Source organism: Rissa tridactyla, chromosome 7 (genome assembly GCF_028500815.1).
Source record: "Rissa tridactyla isolate bRisTri1 chromosome 7, bRisTri1.patW.cur.20221130, whole genome shotgun sequence".
In the NCBI taxonomy this organism is placed as follows: Eukaryota; Metazoa; Chordata; class Aves; order Charadriiformes; family Laridae; genus Rissa; species Rissa tridactyla.
In genome coordinates this window covers 50,029,027-50,045,474 of record NC_071472.1, presented here as the reverse complement: position 1 = coordinate 50,045,474, position 16,448 = coordinate 50,029,027, and the positions used below count along the sequence as shown (strand labels likewise).

At 37.2% G+C, this 16,448-nt stretch overlaps 1 protein-coding gene across 7 annotated transcripts in view; it reads left to right on the top strand.

The window, feature by feature from the left end:
- USP32 (ubiquitin specific peptidase 32) overlaps positions 1 to 15,656 on the top strand; it is a 77,535-nt gene extending 61,879 nt beyond the window's left edge. For all 7 annotated transcript variants that reach the window (XM_054207969.1, XM_054207968.1, XM_054207972.1 and 4 more), the window contains 17 exons: positions 63 to 144; positions 1,851 to 1,925; positions 2,531 to 2,669; positions 2,953 to 3,058; positions 3,296 to 3,469; positions 3,997 to 4,171; positions 4,820 to 4,971; positions 5,725 to 5,836; positions 6,401 to 6,612; positions 8,054 to 8,238; positions 8,584 to 8,670; positions 9,568 to 9,688; positions 10,299 to 10,490; positions 11,084 to 11,375; positions 11,882 to 12,315; positions 12,642 to 12,734; positions 13,271 to 15,656. In XM_054207969.1, the coding sequence (XP_054063944.1) occupies positions 63 to 144; positions 1,851 to 1,925; positions 2,531 to 2,669; positions 2,953 to 3,058; positions 3,296 to 3,469; positions 3,997 to 4,171; positions 4,820 to 4,971; positions 5,725 to 5,836; positions 6,401 to 6,612; positions 8,054 to 8,238; positions 8,584 to 8,670; positions 9,568 to 9,688; positions 10,299 to 10,490; positions 11,084 to 11,375; positions 11,882 to 12,315; positions 12,642 to 12,734; positions 13,271 to 13,444 (2,805 nt within the window). In that variant the 3' untranslated portion in view covers positions 13,445 to 15,656. The remainder of the gene's footprint in view (positions 1 to 62; positions 145 to 1,850; positions 1,926 to 2,530; positions 2,670 to 2,952; positions 3,059 to 3,295; positions 3,470 to 3,996; positions 4,172 to 4,819; positions 4,972 to 5,724; positions 5,837 to 6,400; positions 6,613 to 8,053; positions 8,239 to 8,583; positions 8,671 to 9,567; positions 9,689 to 10,298; positions 10,491 to 11,083; positions 11,376 to 11,881; positions 12,316 to 12,641; positions 12,735 to 13,270) is intronic.
- The last annotated feature ends 792 nt before the right edge of the window (positions 15,657 to 16,448 follow it).

Below are 16,448 nucleotides of genomic sequence, written 5' to 3'. Positions count from 1 at the left end.
TACCCTCCGAGAACTTAAAATCTAGAATTAATAACTGTATGAAGTATTTTTTCCTCCTGCAGAACTATCTTACTTTGCTGGATGATGAAGATCACAGACTGGAGTATCTTAAAATCCAAGATGAGCAGCATTTAGTAATAGAAGGTATGAGAAGGGCCTGTAATTGGTTTGCACACTAAACCCAAATAGTTTTATATGAGTATATATGATGTTAATAAATTGTATGTACTACCCATTTCTGTAATTGCCCAAACTACACAAATATATAGGCCTACTATCCAAGTGTTTTTCTGGGGGGGAAATGTTTTAAGAAGAAGGAGTATGTGTAAGTAGACGTCTGTCTCTATGTATGTATGTATTGAAAGAAACACAGGAAGAAATACCAAAGCTTCAAATAATCCACTGCACTTACAGTGGATAAAATACCAGAGATTTAACAGAAGCAATTTGAGGCATCTGAGGCTTTTTCATTACCTGATTTTTCTTTCACTAATTTTACAAGAGTTCAGGTTATGATACTTTCATGGACACATTCTTACTCATAAAGCAAAAGAGGAAGAAAACTGCATGTTTCAGTCCATGTCAGGTTCATGTCTAAGATTTTCATTACAAGCTGATTTTATTTTCACATCTGGAGAGAACCATTTGGCCTTCCCTGCTTGACTGGCTCTCATGATGGTGAAAAGGCATCATAAACAATCTCAGCCTTTCTTCTTTCAATTTATGTCGGTTGTGTGTCATCCTCCTGCCACGCGCTGCTACGCTGGGCAGTGCTGTTGGTCTCAAATACGTTAAGCCTTTCTCAAAGGTATCAGGGTGCATGGATGAGCTGAGTTTTCAATGAGGTTGACCTTTTTGGCTAATCTTTTAATGTGAGAACCAGAAGCGTACATTCTTAATCCACTCTTCTGTTGTCCTTACATCACAGGGGCTCTACGGAAATCTGGGTCTTGCATTGTGCTAGCTGGACTCATGCTTTTTGCCTCTTGGCTCAGCTCATATTTAATTAATTTAAAATTGGCAGAGTGGTTGATGTAGTTCACCGTGTATCTGCATTAATCACTAGACACAAGAGAAGAAATGGGAATTTGTGAGTGGAGACTGGGGAGAGGGACTGCCCCTTGCTGTATCAGGTGAAGCAGAACCCTGAGGCTGTAGTTCAATAAACAAACGGGTGTTAAGTCAACGCTGCCACTGAAAGGAGTCCCCCCTTCCTCTGTGTGTTATGCCACCTGCCTTAACCATGGACTTGATGCCTATCTGAGAAACCAGATGTGAGTAGTGATCTAGTGAAAAATAACTCCCTTTTTTCAGCCAGCTCCGTCCCTTAAGGCAGTTTGCTGTATGGCTGGTGTCAGTGCAAGGCAGAGGTTGAACGGGGATCCTATGGGGAGTTGGTGCTAAAGCTAGTTTAGGAAGGCTTGTGGGGTTTTGTCCCACTTTATCTCGAAACACATGTAATTTGTCCCTGTTTCGAAATACGCTTGAATTTTTCATTATATATATTAGCGATTGCGCATGAATTGAACAGATTTGTTCAAGCTGGTGGATCCTTATTAAGTATTACAATAAGTACTGAAAAATTTGTTATCCAAGAGGAAAGAAATCTGAAGGATGCTTTCTAAAGATGTTACTGGCATGGTTGGAATGATGCCAGCATTAGAAGGATTTCCCAAAACGATTGGAAACATTGAAATGAAAGCTAGCAAAAATAGTAACTAAAAGTAAGCAAATTTCTAATCTCAATTGAATATTAGAAAATTTTAATTAAACCTATTCAAGTTGTATAAGCTCTCTGGAGTAAGTAACAAACAATTAAAAAAAAATCCTTGTACTGTATCTCTCTTTAGTTCGAAACAAAGACATGAGCTGGCCAGAAGAGATGTCTTTTATAGCAAACAGCAGTAAAATAGACAGACATAAAGGTAAGTGTTTCAGCATAGTAATTGAATTATGATGAGAAGAAAAATCCAAGAGGCTGTATTATGTTCAATCAATTCTTTTTAATATAAGTGCTCTTAACATTGGAAGAGGTCTTTTACGCCTGTGCTGCTTTGCATGTTCTTTCTGTTTTATTAACTTTGATGCTGGAAACGTGGGAGGGTTGGATGTATAGACAGATAAATTTGTAGATGTTCAGATGCAGCAACAGAAAATGGCACATAGGAAATTCTAAATTTTATGTTTATTATCTTGGATTTTTTTGAGGTAAGGAATAGTTAAGATTTTAACAAAGTAATCCAACCATGATTATTTACCTAAAAATAGTTTTATGGATCGTACCAATGTCCATAGTCGATTAGATCCAACAAAATACCTCAATTTCTGTTTACTTAAGTGAAGTTGAGAGAGCGGGTGTGTTGAACAGGCCGTTCTTCTGTTGCATCTATGCTAGCTGTAGTCTCGTAATTGGGAGCAGGATAAAATGAACCAGTTACTGTGAAAAGGTCATATGCTTAACTTTACTGATTCACCATTCTGAATTTTTCACATCTGCGCAACTGGTATAATTATGTTTTCTTTATGTCAGTTCCTACTGAAAAGGGTGCTACTGGATTAAGCAATCTGGGTAACACATGCTTCATGAACTCCAGTATCCAGTGTGTCAGTAACACACAGCCTCTAACGCGGTATTTCATCTCAGGAAGACATCTTTATGAACTTAACAGGTAATTTTCTATTTGAGACCACTGGCGTTTTAGAGGCTGTAACGTTTCTTTAAGATGAGTTTCAGCTTTCAGAAGTAGACAGTATGAATAAATCCTTTTAACTTCAGTGTGATCAACCACTGCTATACAGCAGATGCTAGATTAGATAATTGAAAGTATAACCTCTTTTGTTTCTGGGAGAGTTAAAACAGTTCAGCAAGAAGCCTTTGCGCTTCCTTGTTCATCCCCATGCTTGAACATTATTTAAAATTTAGTATGGTATTAATTACTTTACAATTTCTAGGACAAATCCAATAGGAATGAAAGGACACATGGCCAAGTGCTATGGGGATTTGGTTCAGGAGTTGTGGAGTGGAACGCAGAAGAATATAGCACCGTTAAAGCTGCGGGTAAGTCTGTGATGTGTGTTGTTTAAAGGTAGAAAGCAAGAATTTCTTTGAATAGTAGAAATCTTTCAATGCACTTTTTCCTGAGGTTACCTGTATTGTAATGGTTCTGGGACTCAAATTAGTACCTCCCCTAGAGAAAGGGAAGGTTGACAGCATGCGTCTTGTCTACAACATTTTGATTTATTGTTACAACTTTCATTACGTGATGTTAAATAACTTTCTGGCTTTTTTTTATAGTGGACAATAGCAAAATATGCTCCAAGATTTAATGGCTTTCAACAGCAAGACTCACAGGAGCTTCTGGCTTTTCTTTTGGATGGTCTTCATGAGGATTTAAACAGAGTTCATGATAAGCCATATGTTGAGCTGAAAGACAGTGATGGTCGACCAGACTGGGAAGTAGCAGCAGAGGTATGGGTTGGGTTGTTTGCTGGTTTGTTTGGGTGGTTTTTTTCCCTTATAGTACTAGGCTGCTAAGTTGTTGATGAGACTGTCTGTGGCAATACTCTTCCAGGACTGTACCATCTTTTGGAACTCGTTAGATCTGTGATTTAAGGAGCCAGTTTTACCTTTGAGATGAAAATTACTTTTAGATATTGTAATAAAGGTATAAAGATGATACTTCACAATCATTTTGAACAGCTCTTCAGAATTATGGAGTATTACAATTTTTCAAGATATCTGATGATCCTTTCGGAAGTACGTTAAATGATGTCATGTCTTGATTATTGTGTTAATTGAAATAACTTTTCTTTACTCATGTTGAAGCTAAATACTTCCGATTTATTAGAAATTGGTAAACAATTCCTATGGAAATAATTTGACTTCTGTAGGCCAATAGAACTTTGGAGGTCTTCCAGCGTATCCTCCTTCCTCTAGTTCAAGCAAGTAGTCTTCAGTTTCTGACTTCGTATTGGTTTTTTTGTGCTTCATTTTAGGCCTGGGAAAACCATCTGAGAAGAAACAGATCCATTGTTGTAGATTTATTTCATGGGCAGCTGAAGTCACAAGTAAAATGTAAAACTTGTGGACATATAAGTGTTAGATTTGACCCTTTCAATTTTTTGTCCTTGCCTTTGCCAATGGATAGCTACATGCACCTAGAAATTACAGGTGAGTAGTAGTGTTTAACTCCCTATAAACTTGTCATTGCTAAAATAAAAATTGTGTATGTAGCACAGCTACAAAACATCCAGATTTTGTTTGTGTTAGCACTTACGCTTAAAAATAGTATAGCTATTTTAATATAATAGAGTACCAGAATTTTCATTGGAATACAGTTAAACTGAAATAAAATCTTTAAAAACAAAGCATAGGTGGCCCATTTTCAGTCTCGACTAAAGGACTTAATACAGAAACATGTCAACTGGAAATTCTGAGAACTTTCCTTCTGTTCACTGTGTTGTGGAGATTGCCCTAAATCTGCCTAGAGCGAAAAAGAAGGGCTGGGGGGAGTATGCAAACAAAAAATACTTTATAGGTCATGAACTATACCATGAAGAACCCACGTATTGTTGCAAAAGAGGCAAAAGGAAGGATGATTAAAAAGTGAAACAAATTTTGATACCATTTTCTGCTGTCCATGCAGCAAGAGATTTTCTGACATTTGTCTGCAGACCTTGAAAATAGACTGGTAAAAAAATAAATCATATTTTTAAGTGGGGAAAAAAATACTTTCTGGTAAGTAAATAGCTGTAATGTATTATTCTCATTAAAACTTTCCTAGTTTGCTGACCAGTGTGTTTCTTTTCCCCTTTAAAGTAATTAAATTAGATGGTACTACTCCTGTTCGATATGGCCTGAGATTGAACATGGATGAAAAGTATACAGGCTTGAAAAAACAGTTAAGTGAACTCTGTGGGCTAAAACCGGAACAGATTCTACTTGCAGAAGTGCATAGCTCCAATATAAAGGTAAGAAGAAAAAAAAAATTAATCATTGCTGCAATGTACTTGTGGTATTTTTGTTTGTTATTTGTGTACATCGGCATACTACTTCATTCTTTTTGACATTATGCTTTGCTTACAAGAACTGTAAAATAATTGAATTAAAAGTGTGATAAAAAACTCTGTTATATCTCTATGTGAACTTTTATTTTCTTGTTAAACTGTAATTTGGCTTGCTTTAAACAGATTTAAAATCAAACTGAACCGAACCAAAGTAAACCACTTGTAAACAAAATTAATAGTGAAGTAGAAGCTTGCAGAAGCTTAATTGAATTGATTACTAATGATATTTTTAGGAAAAAAAAAAGGATAAAATCCTCTTGAGGTAATAAATCTCAAGTTAGAGTGCTGTGATGAGTTTAAACACTGTCAGGATGTCAGAGGCAGAAGTAATGACTGGCTTAGTTCTCTATACTGTGTATGTATATGTGTGTGTATATACATAATTTTTTTTGCTGTCATTGAATAGGATTAAAACTGCTTGAAACTCAGTGCTGCCAGTCTGTTTAGAGAACCATTAATAACTCTCAGGTCTTGCTGCAGAGATCTGCAAAGGGATGTGCTTGTTGGCTTCTTTTTTACCTTCCAGAAAGGCATAAGAAAGTAGATGGGAGGGGAGAGATGAGCTGAGACATACACTGTTTTTGAAAGAACAAAACATGTTTGGAGTCACAGACAGAAGTATATACATGTCTGACTAATTTTCCCTTTTTTATGAAGAATTTTCCTCAAGACAACCAGAAAGTCCGGTTATCAGTGAGTGGGTTTTTGTGTGCATTTGAAATACCAATTCCAGGATCCCCTACATCGGCATCAAGTCCTGTGCAGACAGGTAAAAGAAAACATATTTATTTTCCTGTTAATTTAAAATGCACGATGCTTTGGTACTGGGGAAATTCAGGAGAGAACCTTACTTCTTAGTAATAAGTAAACAGTGAGGACTATTAAAGAAAAGACAAATAAGTTAAGATTTCTGATCCACAAAGAAGCGGTGAGCAGTCTCAGTATGTACTGATGGTCTGTGATCCTTCTTAGGATGATGCCCAGGATGGCAGTTTGAAGATCACTATGTTCTTCTTTTAGTTAAAAACACAAGAAACACACAAAATATTTGTTACTTGTGGATTGGCTCTAAGGCAGGACATGTAAAAGATTGGAAGCATGGTGTTTGGTATTGGGTTTATTGTTTGAGGTTTCATATACGGGTTGTAAACACCTCTATTATTCTTTGCTCTTGCATGCTCTGATTTTGCAAAGTTGTAGCCAAATAAAAGGTTAGATGTTGGTCTTAAGGAAAGTAGAAGATACTTCATGAAACGCATTGAACAGAATGGAAAAATCTTATGATCAGTTCTGGTTACTGCAGATAATTGAGAATGTAATTGTCTCTCTACAGATGTCTCAACTGGGCCGTCAGCTAACGGAGCACCCAACATAATGATGAATGGGGACCTTCCGAAACCAACCCTCATTCCGAACGGAATGCCAAATACGGTAGTGCCATGTGGGACAGAGCGTAACCTTGCCAACTGGACTCTCAACGGGCACGTGCCCTTGCTCTCTGATAGTCCATGCACAGGGTATATAATCGCAGTCCACAGAAAAATGGTTAGTAGATTGTGCATTTGTTATAAACTGTTTGCATAACATGCTTTGAGAGAAAGTCAGTGAGGATTTTGTAATGTCCATATGATAAATTAATCTTTATTTCTTAAGAAGAAGGAGCATGAATACATTTCTCTCTTAAGTGACCGTCAAGTTCTACAGAAACACAACTCTCGTAAATTTAAATCCTAACGTCTAATGTTGGTGTATTTTTCTTTCCTTAGTACTGGCATGCTTCCCAGCTCTTTAATGCTGAGATGCATACTTGGGCGTTCGCTAACTCCCTGATTAAATGTTCCAGATTCTTTGAGCAGAAAAAGTTCTAATTAGAGGAGCTACTAGAAATGCATTTCTTTCCCATTATGTGCAAAAGCTTTATTTCTTATACAGAAACAGAGTGAAGATACATAGTGCATTCCTGTGTCGTTCTGTTAGCGTGAATTACTCTTTGTAAAAGCATCTGTAGTTAAGTTGAACTCTAAATGTCAAAGCTGGCTAACTGAGCACCTCAAATAGCCACGCGTTCTGTGTGCGCTGTGTCCAGGCTTTAGAGTCTGTTGATGTTTAGAGCCTGGTGGATGTGGGCCAGGAGACCATTCAACTTCCCTCTTTGCTCTGTGTGTGCATGAGGCTTTTTTGCATTATTTTCTCAAGTAGTGGCCTCTAATCACTGTCATCTCTGTTATCTTGATTCAGATTTTGCAGATTCTTGTAGGTGATCGGTATCATGCTTTTGAGACATTACAAGCTGATAGTTATACAGCTTAAAAACCAGGAAAAGTAGCTTGTGGAAGCTGTTCCAAGAATCCACGCTTGTCATTATCAAAAATCTTATCAATGGAAAGAGTTAATTGTACGAAATTTATGCAAGACAGTAGCCGTTTGCTGTACCTCAGTGTCATTAAGTCAGCGTGTTAAATCTTTCTTATAAATGGGAGATGTAGATGAAGGCTAGTTGTCTGCTTGGAATAAGTTGTGTACAGCTCTGCAGTACCTTCTTTAGACATAAAGGTTTTCTTTCTCTAGCAAACATAAGCGTGCCTAGTGTAGAGGTCTTTTTAGGACATAATTAGCATCATTAGGTGCACATCTGCTTTACAATATTACCAGGCGGTGGGAAAAGAAAGAAATATGTGTCATATGAAATAGAAAATATTGTATATGGTTGAAATACAGATCCATGCTGATGGGGTCTAATGCCTGAGTAACGCTGCCATAATACCATAAAATGCAAAAAGTTTTCAGGCAATTTCAAGTCAATGATCAAAATTCATAGTATTTAATATTGGAAAAATGGCTGAAATGGAGTACTTTTAATAGAATTAATGGTTTATTTTAATTGCCAAAGCCTGAAATAAGTAACAAGGTCAGCATCCTAGTAATTGTGGTAACATGAGTTAATGCATACTTATATCTGAGTTATTATTTTATTTCACATTCGCAGATGCGGACAGAATTGTATTTTCTTTCATCTCAGAAGAATCGCCCTAGTCTCTTTGGAATGCCGCTAATTGTTCCTTGTACAGTTCATACACGGAAAAAAGACCTGTATGATGCAGTGTGGATCCAGGTTTCCAGGCTTGCCAGCCCTCTCCCGCCGCAGGAAGCCAGTAATCATGCACAGGACTGGTGAGTTTGCCATCTCACTCTTTGGCTTGAATGGTGTAATACACTGGCACAGATTTCCTTACAAGATTTAAAACTCTATTCATCTTCATCTTTATCAGTTTTGACTTCTCATAATACCTCTCTTGAATGAACATATGCTTTTTCCATGTATAATTAAGCTTTAAATGTCAACAACTTTGGGAACAATTGCCTGCGCTTTTACCCCAAATGCTTTCTGCCTGTAATTCTGAAGGGGTTTTTCGTGGTGTTTTTTAAAGTAAACAACCATAGCAAGCATAGTGAAGGAAGGAAATTGGCAGTCTGAATGAGTGCTCATGTTTCGTGGTGTGTTCTCTTCTGTTTCAGTGACGACAGCATGGGCTATCAGTACCCCTTCACCCTGAGGGTAGTTCAGAAGGATGGAAATTCTTGTGCTTGGTGCCCGTGGTACAGGTAAATTGTCCTTTTTTTAGACTTAAGGAAGGGAATCACTCCAGCAGAAATGGAATTTATGGTAACGCATTTTTGATACATTTCGGACTTTAGAGGTAATATCAAACAATAAGAATCTAGAATCTAATTGAACCCAAACCCTCACATGACAGACTTTCCCTGTAAAGCAGCTTTTATGACTTGAAGAGCTGAAAGCTCTGCTGACACAGAAATTGTGAATTAGGAGACAGACATGACAACATCAAAAACCTCTTAACCTCTTACAGTATTCTGTGTGCACGTGTGTATATATCCAGGCACATACATGTACATATTTGGATGATTCGTGGGGTTTTCATACAAACCCAGACTTTTAGATGTAAATCACCTACCCTGGCTAGTTCCTGTAAGAGTAAGAAGTAAGAAGAGTAAGAACTAAAGTGGACAATAAGAAATTCACCCTGGACGCACACTTGGAATTTTCCTTAAACAAAGACATGCTAACGAAAATTTCAAACCCTTTCTGGAAGGAACCCTTTCAGAAGATATACTCATTTTGAAAAACAGTCTCTTACAGCTATATAAATAAAGTACATTAGCTATCATGTTGTAAAATACTTGTGGAGACAAAACATCATGGTTTTTTGGTGTCGTAGGTAGGCTTGGTCAGCATTATACACAGGTAGATGGTTGAGTTCACCCAGCTGCTTCCACTTCTCATCTCTATTAAAGTTTTATAGTAAAATAGCAAACTGACACTGATTATTGTTTTATAAAAATGCCTCTCTTACATCGAAGGCAAGGCCTGAAACTTCGAGGGTGCAGATGTTACAAAATAAGGAGCAGAGTTGGAGTGTGCAGTAACGTAGAACTCAGTTATCGGACAGTTTACTTACCACATCTAACTTTTTGATTTAGATTTTGCCGTGGATGTAAAATTGAGTGCACAGAAGATAGAGCTTGTGTTGGGAATGCTTACATTGCTGTAGACTGGGATCCAACAGCACTCCATCTGCGCTACCAGACGTCGCAAGAACGGGTAAAATTTCACTGCAAACCCTTTGTTGTTTGTTAATAGATCTGAAGCACAAGCCCTTTCACCAATTTTTTTCTTTTAATTTGATGCCTCGTTTGTCCATTTTCTGTTAAACTAAAGTCAATAATCATTGAACAGTATATTCTGGATAAATTAATATGTTAATGTTAGACCTCTTACGGAACCATAATGTGGAAGGGAAGCTTTTAAGAAACCACAGTAGTGTATTTTCCAGTCTGTTGTGAGTTGCTTTTGATCCAGCCTCCACAATGTATTACAAAATATGTATTTCCTCATTGAGTCAACAGAACATAACTAAAGGTAAGCCTATAGCTGAGTTAGTCTAGAATAGCTGTTCAAACTTGTGAGTTGAATCTATAAACTTGTGCTTTATGGATAAATTTTAAGCAGAACCCAAGAATATGGACAGTGCATTATTTGTATGTCTGCCTCTTCATAACTGAAATAAGATTTCTGCTAAAACTTAGTGCATCTAGTTTTTATCTTTAATCCTAACTAACTATATGATGTTGTTTGTATGATGCTGTGACTAGAGCCTTCTTCTGAGCAGTTTGTATGTTTCCGAGTCAGATACAGTTTTATCTCACTTTAGATTGTAGAAGAACATGAGAGTGTTGAACAAAGCCGACGAGCTCAAGCAGAGCCCATCAATCTGGATAGTTGTCTTAGAGCCTTCACCAGTGAGGAAGAACTGGGGGAGGATGAGATGTACTACTGTTCCAAATGCAAGACCCATTGTTTGGCCACCAAAAAACTGGATCTTTGGAGACTTCCCCCTATTTTGGTATGATCTCATGTAATTTTCCTCTACAGCAACAAACCCAAAGTACATTGATCACAAATTTGAATTGCTACATATGTCTCCTTGAGCTGAATAAAATGATTTGCTTTTCTTCCCAGTCTCAGGAGAGGCTTTGACTTAGTTTGCTTCACGCATTTCTGTAATGCAGGCAAATAAAACAAACCTCAAATCCTTTTGAATCTTTTTAGCTGATACATTGGTGGTGTTTTGCATTCAGTGTCATCTGTTCTGACATACAGTTCACGCTTAGGCAGTCTTTCCGGTAACATGATCTTTCGTCTAGTTGTGCAACACCTGCATTTGTTGCTTTTCAAATTTGGTAGGTTATTCAAAACACACAGTGCTCATCACTGAATTGAAGCAACCTTTTCCATCACTTCCCCATGAAAATATTAGTTCCATATTTTACCAGCTTGATCCCCAAATGCAAATTGTCACATTGCAGCATTGTTACTGGTTTACATTTGCAGATGATAAAATGTGTATGTTTTGGGAAAAATTATTTCTAAACAGTGAAATTCCTCACTGTGGTGTAATTGTCCTCCTGTAATTTTCTCAAACGCGTTTCTCCTTAGATCATTCACCTGAAAAGATTTCAGTTCGTTAATGGCCGCTGGATAAAATCGCAGAAAATTGTTAAATTTCCCAGAGAGAATTTTGACCCAAGTGCCTTTTTGGTACAAAGGGATCCAAGTCATTTTCAAAGAAAGCAGCTGACGCTCCAGGTTGACAGCTTTCCTGAACCACGGCCTCTCCAGGGGGAGTCTAGAAAAATGGATCTGCAGATCACTTACACACCAGGAGAAGGCGATATACTGAACAGAAGTCCCTCCTCCCTTAACACTACTGTCTTGAGTAATATCAAAGGTAGGTAATAATTAGGGAAAATTCCAATCAATGCTGATATTTGGCGGGGAAAAAAATAATTTATATTATGAACAAAATGATAACGTTTCTTTGGCCAAAGCACTGCATTTATTTTGAAACACTCATTTCTGTGGTTTGCCCTGGAAAACTTAGCGAAGCTTTACCATAAAAGAAAAAAGGAAAAAAGTTACTTGGTGACAACACACATTGGCACTATCTGATTGGGTAAGTGGGCTGGATTTAGAGTGAGGAGTGTGCTCCTGCATAAAATAGTTAAATTTCAGTTTATAGGTGTATGTATATGTGTGTGCAAAGACAGTTTTACTTTTATATATTACTTGTTAGTTGCAGTGAACTTTTATATATTACTCGTTAGTTGCGGTGAAACAGTGGGGGTTTTTGTGTTTGGTTATTTAAAAAAAAAAAACCAACTTTTTTTTTTTAAAAAATAAATATCTAGACTACGTGTTTACTTATCTTAGCAGTCCACATGTTTTCTGTTTTAGCATCTCCGTCTTTGGGGAGGAAAAGTGGAACCAGCTGCCCTTCAAGTAAAAACAGTAGCCCAAATAGTAGCCCAAGGACTTTAGGAAGAGGTAAAGGGCGTCTGCGACTACCGCAACTGGGTAAAAACAAACTGTCAAGTAGCAAAGAAAATTTGGATGCAAGTAAAGAGAACGGTACTGACCAGGAACAGAGACTTACTTCTGATCAAGGTGATGCTCTTACCAGAGGGCAGATGTTGGGTGGCAGCCAGAGCGAACTGTACACTGCTCAGGACAGTGAGCTGACTCTAGCCAACGGCTACATCTGTGAGCAGAATGCGTATAGCAATGGCAGTATCAATGGTCAAATTGATAACCACAGCGAGGACGATATTACAGATGACCAAAGAGAAGAAGTATGTGTTAACCCTATTTACAATCTATATGCAATTTCGGTAAGTTGACTTTTTATGCAAGTAAACTATGTGGCATTGTTTTGGCTAAATGCGTTTACTCTGTTGTTTTCATTGCAAAAAGTAGGGATCTATCAAGAAGGAGAACAAAGTAGAGCCTTTGTCAGCGAAATAAATTTACCATAAAACAGTACAACTGAAAAGTATATCTCTGCAAAATGTTTTTTCTGCTGGAGTATGTAAGCTTAGTCAGCTCCAGGCGTATAGATTGTCATGGACCGTTGTCGTTGTGTTTGTGGATCATTTATTCTGTGAATTTTGAGTTTTGATGTTTGATCCAGAATTTGTTTCTTCTTTGTTTTCTTCAGTGCCATTCAGGAATTATGGGAGGGGGTCATTATGTCACTTACGCCAAAAACCCGAACAACAAGTGGTACTGCTACAATGACAGTAGCTGTAAGGTAAATCGTTTATTTTTGTAGCAAATGATGTTCATCTTGGTTATGTAGAGCCAAAGACATTTACATTTGCTGAGGACTGTTCTTTGAAATCATGAGCATGGCGAAAGTTGCATCGGATAAATATTAAAATTGTTAACTGAAATTGTACATGAGATGTTTTTCAAGTTAACATCTGTTCATCAGCTGCCACCGTAGTTAAGGAAAGAAGCTTATTTTGTAAAAAGATGGAAAAATTACTAAAAATGGAAGTCCAAGAATATTTTTTCATGATGCTAGCACTTTTGTAGTCAATTATGGAATACTTAAGTTCCAACATTTCTAAGTATTTGCATTTATCACCATAAAACTTGTCATACTTTTAAAGTAAATAATGGAGCCTGATAAGTCTAATAAGGGAGACAGAAACTGTGATCCTTCTTGTTGTAAACAGCCAGTTAAAAATACTGTTTCTAGGGCAGCTGTGTGTATTTTAAGTTCAGTGGCAGTCACACAATTGTCCCATTGCATGTTTCCGACCACGTTTTTCTCTTTCTCAGGAATTGCATCCCGATGAAATCGACACCGACTCTGCCTACATTCTTTTCTACGAGCAGCAGGGGGTGGACTATGCACAATTTCTGCCAAAGATAGACGGCAAAAAGATGGCAGACACAAGCAGCATGGATGAAGATTTTGAGTCAGATTATAAGAAGTACTGTGTTTTACAATAAGCAGGTGATCTTCCGTGGACTGTTTTGAGAACGTCAGGGAAAACATCCTGAGACTTATATTTGGCGAAAATGTTGTTGAAACAGATAAACCTAAGTGTAGTTATTGTCCCCTGTGATCTGAAAGCACAAAAAGAAAACCCTAACTAAATAGCAGTTAATATAAAGATAGTATTGTTTTGTTCTGTTATCTCACTACATGCTCTAAACATTTCTGATGTTAGACATCAGGCTGAGACTGCCATTGGCCTTTAAATGGTTTGAGAAAAGCCGACTAGGACCAAATAAGAGCTAAATTAAATAGTCCAAATAAGAGCTGAACGAAGTAGTGTAGAGTTTACCAACTGTTCTAACAAACCCCTAAGGCTCTCTTTAGGTTTAAGATAATGGGGAAAAAAATTGTAGTGTTGTCTTTGGACAACATGATATTGCTACCTCCTTTTTCCTGCAGTTTTATTGCATTTTATTGGCAAAACAGGGAAAGCAAGAGAATGACAAGTGCACAAACGTAAAGAATTATCATCAAGAGTAAGAGAAGTTTCCAGTTTTGCCACCACTAATGTGTGTCAGTTGCTTTCTTTCTGTATGTTGGGAGCACAACCAAATCATAATTTGAGAAGAGATTAATTTCTACGCTTGAATGGTTGATTATAATCGTGTTTTCTCCACGTGTTGGCTGTGCAGATCAACATGTTTCAGGAACGGCTTTTCTGCCTGAGGGGTGCCATCTCAACCTTCTGAGATGCCTCAAGAAGAAACTTCAGGTTGAAGAGAGTAGTTGTGATTACACGCATGGTGTCTTAAAATGTGCACATTGCACAAAGAGTTCCCAGCTTTTGGAAGGAAAGATGCTTGAGCTTATGTTTCATGACTGGTGTTGCTTTTTAAATTTGCACTTTTGAAAATTCCTATAATTAAATTCAAAAACATAGTTTGTTTTTGTTGTTGTAAGGGCTCTGGAGTGAATGGCTGTGAATTATCCACTGTGTATTTCAAACACATAAGAAGCTGTGGCTGTCAGGTAGCTATCGTAGCATTCATGGATGGGGGTTTTTATTGGTTTCATAATTTAATGGAGTTTCTTTTTTTTCCAAAATTTGGTTGCCTTTTCAAGCTTTCTTTTTTGCAACAGGTTATGCACATACTTGCAATTAAACCAGAATTGCTTTCCGTGCCCTTGCAACATGCTCTTTTAAGTCAATGGGCTTATTGCACGAAGGAAAGCATGACTGAGACTTAGCAGAGACTGGAAAAAAGATGGTTATTTTTTGAGTAGGCATTTCTTTAAACAATTTCAGTGTTAAATAGTTTGCATATCTGAATGAAGATAAAAGTTTCTCTTTTCCGGCCTTTTGTTCTTCAGCTCAATCTAAGCAGCTTACTAATTTTGTCATATGTCATCTTCCAAATTCTTTACATTTTGTATCTTCACTAACAAAATTGATACTTACACGGTTGATCTCCGAAATAAATGTTTGGATTCATTTTAATGTGTTTTACAAGAATGCCAAACCTCCCAGTAAGTTTATAGTTTTCCAGAAATATCTGAGTTTTATCCATTTAAGAAATTATATCAGCTGATCTGGCTGTCTTTACTTGGGCAAAAACCTCCCAGCCTTTGTCGGAGGTTGTGCCTCTCTGAGGACAGCAGAGCGGTTCCAAAGTAAGTATTGTCTCACTGGAGAAGTGTTGCTCCCTCTCCTACGTGGTCTTTTATCTTTAAAGTGGTCTAAACATTGAGACTGCAGAAAAGCAAACATGACTTGTGAATTTCTAGGTTAGAAGCTTTTTTCAGTACCCATTTGTCTACTCCTCCCTACGCAAACTCCATGAAAAGTGAAAGAATTTCAACTGATTTACTTTAAAAATGTTTTATTTAAGCAGGTAGCACAATCTACTAATGTTATTTGATCTTCTGTGTTTGTTACATTGGTTGTAATTAATTTTTTAAATTAAATTAATTCATGAATTAGTAGTAAATTTATTAAGTTAACTATTAACTACATTCACTTTGTAAATTATTGTATAAAACTTACTGAAAATGCACTGACTTTAGAAAGATGTTAATGTACATAAATACCTTGTAAATAAAATAGTGTTGATGTACTGGAATATGAGCTGTATTAAAAAAAAAAGGTATCGGTAATTGTATATGGAGTGAACCTGTTTATCTGTAACTATATTATTCAAACAAATTAAATACTGTGGATGCAGATGAAGTGTCACTTCTTGTCAGATAATTTTTAATAGCTGTTTTCCTGCTTTGAAGTTTCTGTACTGTTTTCAGTAAGCTTAAATGGATTTGTCAATCCAAAAAACTGAAAGAGGTGAGTAAGCGTACAGCACTGCTTTGTGGTTTGTCCAGCGTAGCATTTAGTTCTAAGTACCAAGATATTTCAGCTCCTCTAAACTTTGTTTTTATTTTAGTTTTCCTTTCCTACATGAGAGAGAGAGACTTCTTACAAATAAGTCTGAAGAACTAGTGCCCTGAAACCACATCAGCGGTTCTCACATTTTTCTGTGGTGTAATTGTGATAGATCTGAAGGGAGATCAGTGATGACTCAGAAGCACAGTGGCTGCGCACGGGATCCCTTCTTACCTACCCCTGAGAATCCTTCTGCAGGTCATTCAAGTAGGAGTAAAAAATTAAATGTCTTTTTAAATATTTAATTGCTTAATTTTTGTATGTGTACTTGGACAATTAAAATTCGAGCTGTAATAATTTTATTCCAGGTTCTCATGCTGTGGTAAAATAAGGCTCCTTTTGAGTTTAACAAAAAAGTAGGTAAAAAAAGGCTTTGCTTCAAAATATTCCAGAAAGAATGGGATTATAAGAAAATCGTGCAAAGACTCCGTCATTGGAGGGTTTGGTAGGAAGTCAATGGCGTGTGCTGAATTTCTGCTTTCAGGCGACCTGGGCAGTGTGGCCGAGCTCCAAGCCCACCTTCGCTCCGCCAGCGGGATCTCGCGCTCGGGATTCGTAACGCGTTCTCATGAAAAAACTTA